Source organism: Acartia tonsa, chromosome 7, assembly GCF_053477335.1.
Source record: "Acartia tonsa isolate MP-2025a chromosome 7, ASM5347733v1, whole genome shotgun sequence".
Taxonomy (NCBI): domain Eukaryota; kingdom Metazoa; phylum Arthropoda; class Copepoda; order Calanoida; family Acartiidae; genus Acartia; species Acartia tonsa.
The window spans coordinates 1,594,248-1,604,564 of record NC_137266.1 but is presented as its reverse complement, the minus strand read 5'-3'; the positions used below and the strand labels follow the sequence as shown (position 1 = coordinate 1,604,564).

The following is a 10,317-nucleotide window of genomic DNA, read 5'->3' as shown; positions in this document are numbered from 1 at the left end:
GAGAGACTTTTGTTCTCTTTGTGAAATCAAGAATTGATATTTGTACAGTAAGGATTGTTTTTTTTATTAAAACTTTTCTTTGGCTTTTTGCCAGTTTGTCAGTTTATAATGCTATAATGGAAAACAGATTTTTTAGAATCTTGTTTTAGACAAAGAGCTTATTTTTCTAAACTATAAACTTCTTCAGTTTAACTGACTTAAATAATCATTTGTTATTTTATGTCCTTTAATAATTTTGTATTTTTATCTTTTTTAAATGTTCATAAGTAAATATCATCTTTTATATCACATATTTTAATGATTTTGTTGTTGATTATAGAAAGAAATGAGAACATTATTTGAACTGGAAAAACCACCATTGTTTTTGTACCTTGATCCTCCAGGTAAAAAATTAGATCTGCTATACATGAAAAAAAAATTTAAAAATGTTTTAAAAACAAAAGAAGAAAATAATCAATGCTCAACTAACTTTCTTTACAATTTTTTTTTAGAATTTGCTAAAGATACAGTTATAGAAAAAATCTGGTCTGAAAATAAAATCAAGTAACTATTTTTCCTGTATCACTTTAAAACTTACTAATACCAAGTGGATTAGAACTGGTTCTCAGCCATATTGACACTATTTTTTTTATCACTTTTGTAACTTATTGATATCAAACTAAAAAGAAATTAAATTGTATTAATATTTTAGTGACCATGAATGGAGAGGGATACAGACAAGTGATTTGATGAGATTGCTGGTTGTTTACAAGTAAAACTATATTTTTGCATTTTTCACCTTTAAGTAAATTCTTTGATAACATACCTCAATTATCTCATGTGAGTAAACCTACTGATCATGACACTTCAGTTCAAATAACCAAGGGGAGTCAATCTCTCTTTTTTAATTCAAAACTGTGGTATTAGGTAACCATCGTACAGACAATCAACTATTTGATTGTACAGTCTTTGTTTAAAAGTCCTAAATGTGCACAGTAATGAGTTCCACTTATTTTGGGACAAGGCATTGCCCTTACTCTGACTTTTAATGCACAAATCTGACAAAGCAGCAGTGGTAACCATTTTTAATGTCCAACCATTTATTTTGCAATTTAACATTTTAAAATTTTTGCGATGATCATCATTTTTACAGATATGGGGGATGGTACAGTGATCTAGACACTGTCACCATCAACAATACAAACTATATCAACTGGAACATACTTGCAAACACTGGTAATGATCATTTAGGGTAAGAATATATTCATTGATTATTCGATTCCATTCTAGTTATTTATTGCATCGTATATATAAAAATGTACAATCATAAGATTAATACCAGTTTTTATGTTCATAGAAAACTGGATATAATACAATGCTATAAATAATTTTACAGTATGGCTTAGAACTGGTTCTAATTCACCAGATATTAATAGGTCTGAAAGCTATAGTAGAAAATTATTTTCATTAGCAGGAACATTGATGATGATTTTCATATTAAATTCAAGTTCTTAGTTATCAAATATGTCAGCTGTAAGTTTGTCATCAGTTTCAATATTTTATCATTTCTACAGCCAAAATTCAGTTTCTAAATTCTAACTTTCAAAATTGTAATGGCAATGATACATTTACTGTACTTTTGCTGGATGTGCAGATGGCAGTACCCTTATCTAATAACCCTTTGTGTATTGTAGAAATGCAAATTTTGGATTCAAAGCCAACAGTGAATATATTGCCAAATATTTGCAAGCTTGTGCTGACAGATATACAATTACAACTGCTTGGAATGGATTAGGTAGGGCAAGACATCAAATTCAATTTAAAAATCTAAAGATATTGTATATATAGCTTATGTCAATTTGTCAAATAGCATATATAATCAATGTTTTGTTTTGCTTCAATCTAAAAAGGAACCCTAGGACAAGATTTGTAAAAGAGTAAAAAAAATCCCCCCAACCACAAAAAAATGTATTTGCGGGCCAGGAATTAGGAGAAGCAACATTGTAATTGATAATCATATTGGTTCAGTGATTAGTGAGATCCTTCAATACACACAGACATGTATCCTGTTAAATTGTTTCTGATAAGTTTATGATACCCCAGGTCCAATGCTGATGACAGAAGTTTTGCTAAATATGACAATAGACCAAGGCATTGCTCCCACATATTACCCTGGTAATTCTTTAATTAGTTTGTCAATAGTTTTGCTGAATATGACCACAGACCAAGGCATTGCTCCCACATATTACCCTGGTAATTCTTTAATTAGTTTGTCAATAGTTTTGCTGAATATGACAACAGACCAAGGTATTGCTCCCACAAATTACCCTGGTAATACTTTAATTAGTTTGTCATAATAGTTTTGTTGAATATGACAACAGACCAAGGCATTGATCCCACATATTACCCAGGTAATACTTTAATTAGTTTGTCATAATAGTTTTGTTGAATATGACAACAGACCAAGGCATTGCTCCCACATATTACCCTGGTAATACTTTAATTAGGTTGTCATAATAGTTTTGTTGAATATGACAACAGACCAAGGCATTGCTCCCATATATTACCCAGGTAATACTTTAATTAGGTTGTCATAATAGTTTTGTTGAATATGACAACAGACCAAGGCATTGCTCCCATATATTACCCAGGTAATACTTTAATTAGTTTGTCATAATAGTTTTGCTGAATATGACTACAGACCAAGGCATTGATCCCACATATTACCCTGGTAATACTTTAGATTGTTTATCAATATCTTTTTTATTTATCTTTGAATATATTTGGTAGAGACTGTACAGATTTAAGGTGGATGTTCAAGTTTTATTTGTTTTAATACAAATTGAAATATTTACCATTATTACTTTAATTTCACAGAGAGAAAGAGACATATAAATATTAAGTAATTACAAAACTTTTTTAGTATTTTTTACTTATCCTGATTTTCATAAGAAATCCCTTATTTAGCTTTTTTTGCTATTATTACTATTTTTTATATTTTACTAGCTTAAATTTTTGTCTTTTCAGGTAGTAAAATTGAAGTGGCAGATCCCAAAAGGTTTTTCCCAATTCATCCTATGGAAGCTTCAATAGCTTTTACTTCACAAGAGGACTCTTTTTGGCAGGTGACTACATTTCTTTATTTTTTATAACCTAACGAAACCTCACAAAATGTTTTTGTTGTATCAAAAAAGTAAATTTAGATAAGTCAAATATATTTGCACATTAAAAGAATTATATCCCTTGCTAAAGAATTTTTGTGTGTGTGTTTAATAATATGGTGCTAAATTAAAACTTTCTCTATAAGGAAAAGCTTTATTTAGGTCTTAAATATGGTTTTCGTCTATTTCAGGGAGGGTAGCAAATTTCTTATTTTTGTCCTTTGAAAAGTAAAATCACAACCAAGAAATTTTTTGTTAAAATCGGGCAACAAACTTTCTCAGCTGTTAAAAAGATCTTACATATCTAGACTAACACATACATACATACACTTTACTCAAGGATCCAAAGGGACGGGGCAATGGCCAATAGATTGAAGTTCCTCTCCAATGATGATACACAAACTTACCACTTCTGTAGATTACAATTAGTAGTTCAAACATTTGATCACTCAACTTCATGCATTCAAATAAAAAATCAACAACAGTACCCAATGTTGTTAAGCCAAAAAAAAAGAAAACTTAGAGGACTAGTGTGATAAACAATATCCCCGTTATTAATTATCTTAATGGCAAAAAATACCAATTTATATTTTTTAGGAGAAATTGACAAAAGCAGAAATCATACATTTCTTCAATCTAATAACTGAATCAGTGTAAGTGTTTAAAGCATTGTATTATAGACAACACTCCGCAGATAGTAAAATGGAATATTATATGATTAAAACTAGTTTTGTTAGCCCCGATTAGATAAAGGCTCGGGCTAACAAGACTGGCATTAATGTTATGATTTGTGTATTTATTATAGGTGGAAAATTGTCTGTAATATGATGCTATACATGAATTTTAAATTTGGCTGAGGATCGGTTCAAATTTATCTATGTATTTGATGAATAACCGACAGACAGACGGACATAGAAATGAATAGAGTAGAACTGCATATGTCATGGGAATCTTCACTAAAAAGAAGGTGTATCAACTTTTTCACTTTTTATTTAAGATAGCTAGCCGGTTCTTTTAGTAAGTAGTAGATGTAAAATTTTTCATAGAATTCAGATATGCAATCGTTTTTTTTGTAGACCTCTTATTTTTTAAGTAATTTAAGTTTTAAAAAAAAATTAAGTCGATTTTAAGGTACTAAAATGCAACAAAAAAAAGAAAGAAAATGGCCATTATGAACAAAAATAGTAAGATCTTTAATTTGACACCTTACTTTTTCAATTCTGTCAAGTAATTATTGAAAAAAAACGATTTTTTTAAACCCACAAGAATAAAAACTTTGAACAAAATTTTATCATTACCAAGGCATAAGAAATAGGCATTATATATACTGTTAGAATGAGAAAAATATTACAAATCCATTCTAAGCAAAATTGAAATAAAAAGTTTACAATATAGTTTATAAACTACAATAAAAGGAATTATATGAAAATATTATATTATATTATACAGGCAACCACCTTATTTTTTGAATTGAGAATAGAAATGGGAAGGGGGTAAAGAGGGGGTAACTAGGGGATGACGAAAGTGTTGCCTGTACAACAAAATACAATAGGCCATTTTTTTATTTTTTATTTTTTTTACTTTTTTTCAATTTTGCTTACAATGGATTCGTAATATTTTTCTGATTCTAAAGGTATATATGAACCCATATTTTTTTACCTGTGAAATGATAAAATTAAGTTTTTATTCTCGTGGGTTTAAAAAAATCAATTTTTTCAATAATTACCTGACAAAATTCAAAAAGTAAGGTTTCAAATTAAAGATCTTACTATTTTTGTTCATAATGGCCATTTTTTTCCTTTTTTATGTTGCGTTTTAGTACCTCAAAATCGACTTAATTTTTTTTTTAAAACTTAAATTACTTAAAAAATAAGAGGTCTACAAAAAAACCGATTGCATATCTGAATTCTATGAAAAATTTTACTTCTACTACTTACTAAAAGAACCAGCTAGCTATCTTAAATAAAAAGTGAAAAAGTTGATACACCTTCTTTAGCTGTCTATTTTCAATATCATTTCCATCTTCCCCATGTAGCCTTCGGATTGAATTAATGACGGACGGACAGAAAAAAGAATTAAAGAGTATCTTCACTACTCAAAAATACTCAAGGACATGAAATTTACTCGTATTGATATTGATTGTTTAAAACTATAAACTTTTTGCTTATATGCAAAAAGTTGACGAATGTTAAAGTAAATTACAATTAAAAGAAAGTCATAATTACCAGGGAGGGAGAGAACGTTGGACTGTAAATAATATTAGTACCCAAGGTTTTAGAACCACATTATCTTATTGAATGGCTTAAAAACTTTGGGTGCTTTTATGGTCTTGATTTTTTGGTTCCAAACTAAAAGTAACCATTTTTACCAATAATTTTATTCTACAGAATTAATTTTAATTGTTGATGTATAGCAATTTATAGCCCATTGTCTTATCCCTTAAGATCCCTGCATAACGACTGACTTATGACCATGTTTTATATAAATCAATCAAAAGGCACTTTCCCTTATAAGAAAGTGGACAACCTAGTAACAATGGATATATTATTACTTGGATGTTGCACCAGATTTTCATGTACTTCAATAAAGTGAAACACAAAGTGGGCTAAAATAACAATACCCTCCCCCACATCCACTCCATTAACACCATCAACTTTCCTCCTATTAGATGAACTGACCAATAAATGATGTCCCTTTTTAACAAGCTATTCAGTATCCATTGGTGGACATCCAAGTAACCCACTTTTTACAAATGTATAGGATCTTAAAGAATAGGACAATGGATAAAAAATTGATGTACGTCCTCAATGATGATAATCAGTTTTACCTTTCTTTAAATTAGACTATATTTGTTGATATGTATTTATATCGTTAGTTTAAACCAACCAACCATTCAAGATTTGAAAAAGAGCAAGCAAATCTTTGAGGGGAGGGGATGGTGGTAAAGTGGCTGAATTTGGTGATTGTTATTTTAGCTAGCTACAAGTTTTACTTTTTAAGAGAACATGAAAATCTGGTGTAACATCCAAATAATAATATATCGTTTTCTTTTCAGGAAAGTATCACCTGGAAATATTCTGTATGATTATGTGGGGAGAAGATATTGTCCTAATACCTACAGTATCAAAGGAAATCTTAACCTGCTCTAAATCTGTCTGTCCGGCTATTTGTATGTCTATCTGTCTGTCTGTCTGTCTGTCTGTCTGTCTGTCCGTCTTTTTGTCTGTCCGTCTGTCTGTCTGTATGATTATGTTTGGAGAAGATATTGTCCAAATACCTACAGTATCAGAGGGAATCTAAACCTTCTTTAAATCTGTCTGACCGTCTATCTGTCTATCTGTCTGTATGTCTGTATGTCTATCTGTCTGTCTGTATGTCTGTCTTTCTGTCTATCTGTCCAAATACCTACAGTAACTGAATCATTCTATTTGTCTATCTCTCTTTCTGTCTATCTGTCTTTTTGTCTCTTTATCTTTCTTTCTCTCTTTCTTTCTCTCATTTTCTTTCTAATATTTTCTACAACATCAGAGATACCTAAATGTTCTTTGATATAGTTTGTTCTTGTTAAATATTCATTTTTGTAATATAACTATTCTAAAGTGTTTGCGTCCTTTGTCTAGCTATAGAACAGTAGTTTTACCAGGCAGGGAGGGGACATTGAACTGGTAATTAGTAACCAAAGTTTTTTTACTCATCCGCTTAAAAACTTAAAGATTTCAAAGAACAAAGTAACCCCCTTAAAGATTAAAGTTTTCGGTTGAAAAATATGAAAAGTGGAAGTTTGATCAAACCAATAATATGTTTATAAAACTTTGGGTACCAGTATAATTTACAGTTCAATGTCCCCTCCCTCCCTCCCTGAAAAATATCAGTTTAATATTTATTGAAAGTAATATTATAATTTTACTATTGTATAGAAACATATGTTTTAATTTTTGAATTTTTTATTATCATACAGGGATAAGACAATGACCGATAAATTGCTGTGCATGCATCCCAAATGATGATACACAAAATTACCCCTTCTGTAAATTACAATTAGTGGTTGAAACGTTTTGACACTTAATTTAATGAACCATTTGATCAAAATTTAATAAAAGTCCCTAAATTTTTTAAGCCAACGAATAAGGATACTTTGTAAAACTTTGGGGACTAGTGTAATAAACATGCCAATGTCCCCTCCCTCCCTGACTTTATTATCATTAAGCAAATTCACAGATAAACTTTTAAGGTTTTTCATCAAAATTTCTGATAAAAGCTATTTTTCTCATCGTATTATAGACGGCTTTCCGCGGATATTATAATGATTAAAAAAAGGGGGCCGATGGCCTGGGTTTACAAAACTTGTATGAATTTTATTTTGATAATGATGGAAAATTTTCTGGAATACGATGCTATACATGATTATTCAGTATTGCTGACAACCAGTTCTAATCCAGCAGATATTAATCGGTTTCGAAGCCATACTTGAAAAAATCAAACCATGGATCTTTAAGGATAATTAAATTTATTATGTTTTAGTGTATGACCCCAATTATATCAAACAAAATTACTCATTTGTAAATTACATCTAAAACTGTCAGTATGTACCATCCAATCAAGATTGGAAAGAAGTCCCCAAAATGATTAAGGCTTTGAATGAAGGAACGTGTTTATATAAAACTTGGGTAAAAGCATAAAACCATGTATTATTTTACTAAACTTAACTAATCTTAAAATCTCGCTAATGGCTGAACTGATATTGGTTCTTCTTTAAATTAAATCTTCTTATTTGTGAATGGAAGGTTTTCAACTATTTTTGGGAGAGTACCTCTACACTTTCAAGAGAAATCGACCCTGAAAAAAACAGCCACTTTTTAAAAACTTTAAGTGTCCCTAGAGATGCTGTGAGTATTGGTTTAAAAAATATGACGTAACAAAAAAAATTAGCCAATGAGAGGCCGTTATTGACCAATGGCGGCATGCGTAGTGGACTCTCATTGGCTAATTTTTTTTGTTACGTCATATTTTTTAAACCAATACTCACAGCATCGTCCCTAGAGGCCTTTAGGGGGCGTAGCCACTAGTATAGGTATTGAAATGAAGTTTTGAAAAAATGTTTATGCATATTTCTATAGAGTAAAAACACTTGATAATTAGTCAGGGAGTTAGGGGATAAGACAATGGAAGAAAAATTTAAAAGGAATAAATTGATGTACACCCCTAATGATTATAAACAAAATTACCCTTCTGTAGATGGAAATTTGTGGTTGAAATGTTTGAACACTCAACTTAACGAATCAACAAATCAAAAACCATTAAAATCCCCAAAGTTGGTAAGCCACCGAATAAGACAACGTTATTATAAAACTTTAGGGACTAGTGTAATGCACAGCCCATTGTCCCCTCCCTCTCTTTTTCCTGCTCTTGGTAGCTAAAAATACTTGAAATATTTGGGGAGAATAAAGGATAGTAGATTTATATATTTGTCATTGTCCCCTCCGTCCATGAAATCTTAAACATGTACTATATTGCAGGGAGGGAGGGGATATTGGGCTGTTTATTACACTAGTCCCCAAAGCTGTATACTAACTTTTTTTATTATTCATTGGCTTAACAACTTTTGATTGGTTGATTCATCAATTTGAGTGCCCAAACGTTTCAATCACTAATTGTACAGATGGGGTTATTTTATGTATCATAATTGGGAATGTACTTCAATATATCACCCGATTGTCTTATCCCTTTATATCCGTGATAATGATCAGCATATACTATATTGTATGCCGTAGTAATGGAAATAGTATACATGGATATATTCACAGGGGACAATTTGTCGTTAATTTAGGTTGCTTATATGGACTTATTCAATGGTCAATTTGTTCAAGGGAGGGGATGGGTTATCGTTATCTTAGCCAGCTGTGAGTATCACTTTATTATAGTACATGAAAATCTGGTGAAACATCCAGCTAATTAAATATTGATTGCTGTAGTAATGAACATATTTTAGTTAGGGTAATGTGCTGATTTTAGATTTCATGAAGGTTTTAAAATTTAGGGATCTTAAGGGATAAGACATTGGACAATAAATTGATACAGACACCCGATAATGATAACAAAATTACCCTTTCTGTAGATTAAAAGAATTGTTTGAAAGGTATAGTCATAGCCCCCACTATATATTTATATGAGTTTGTGTAGTTAACTTATAAATAATTCAGTGTTCGATTTACTTTCATTTGTGTTTAGTAATTAGTTTCATAGTGTGCCTGTCTGTGTGACTTTAAATACATTGGATTTCATGGCAGGGATCTAAAGGGATAAGACAATCGCTGATAAATTGATGTACATCCCCAATGATGATACACAAAATTAGTTTAATAGTGTGCCTGTCTGTATGACTTTATATACAGGGGAGTTCATTACAGGGATCTAAAGGGATAAGACAATGGCTGATAAATTGATGCTCATCCCCTTTATATACATTGCATTTCATTGCAGGGATCTAAAGGGATAAGACAATAGTTGATAAATTGATGTACATCCCCAATGATTATACACAAAATTAGTTTCATAGTGTGCCTGTCTGTGTGACTTTATATACATTTTGGATTTTATTGCAGGGATATAAAGAGATAAGACAATGGCTGATAAAATGATGTACATCCCCAATAATGATACACAAAATTAGTTTCATATAGTGCCTGTCTGTGTGACTTTATATACAGTGGATTGCATTGCAGGGATATAAAGGGATAAGTTAATTGCCGATAAATTGATGTACATCCCCAATGATTATACACAAAAATAGTTTTATAGTGTGCCTGTCTGTGTGACTTTATATATACAGTGGATTTCATTGCAGGGATCTAAAGGGATAAGTTAATTGCCGATAAATTGATGTACATCCCCAATGATTATACACAAAAATAGTTTTATAGTGTGCCTGTCTGTGTGACTTTATATATACAGTGGATTTCATTGCTGGGATATAAAGGGATAAGACAATGACCGATAATATGATGTACATCCCCAATGATTATACACAAAAATAGTTTTATAGTGTGCCTGTCTGTGTGACTTTATATATACAGTGGATTTCATTGCTGGGATATAAAGGGATAAAACAATGGCCGATAATATGATGTACATCCCCAATGATTATACACAAAATTTGTTTCATAGTGTGCCTGTCTGT

General features: G+C 30.8%; 1 protein-coding gene across 1 annotated transcript; it reads left to right on the top strand.

The window, feature by feature from the left end:
* The first annotated feature begins 336 nt into the window (after positions 1-336).
* On the top strand, positions 337-6,289 carry LOC145324066 (alpha-1,4-N-acetylglucosaminyltransferase-like). The gene is made up of 9 exons (XM_080166692.1): positions 337-383; positions 492-543; positions 692-751; positions 1,133-1,231; positions 1,674-1,774; positions 2,083-2,154; positions 3,007-3,104; positions 3,738-3,793; positions 6,196-6,289. Exons 3-9 carry the CDS (start codon positions 729-731, stop codon positions 6,287-6,289), a joined length of 543 nt encoding a protein of 180 aa, XP_080022818.1. The 5' UTR covers positions 337-383; positions 492-543; positions 692-728.
* The last annotated feature ends 4,028 nt before the right edge of the window (positions 6,290-10,317 follow it).

Bases quoted from the DNA above. Each gene is read 5' to 3' on its own strand.
- LOC145324066 (XM_080166692.1), top strand. From the start codon at position 729: ATGAGATTGCTGGTTGTTTACAA. The intron at 1,232-1,673 runs GTAAGAATATAT...TGTGTATTGTAG, and splicing joins ACTGGTAATGATCATTTAGG to AAATGCAAATTTTGGATTCA. The intron at 1,775-2,082 runs GTAGGGCAAGAC...ATGATACCCCAG, and splicing joins AACTGCTTGGAATGGATTAG to GTCCAATGCTGATGACAGAA.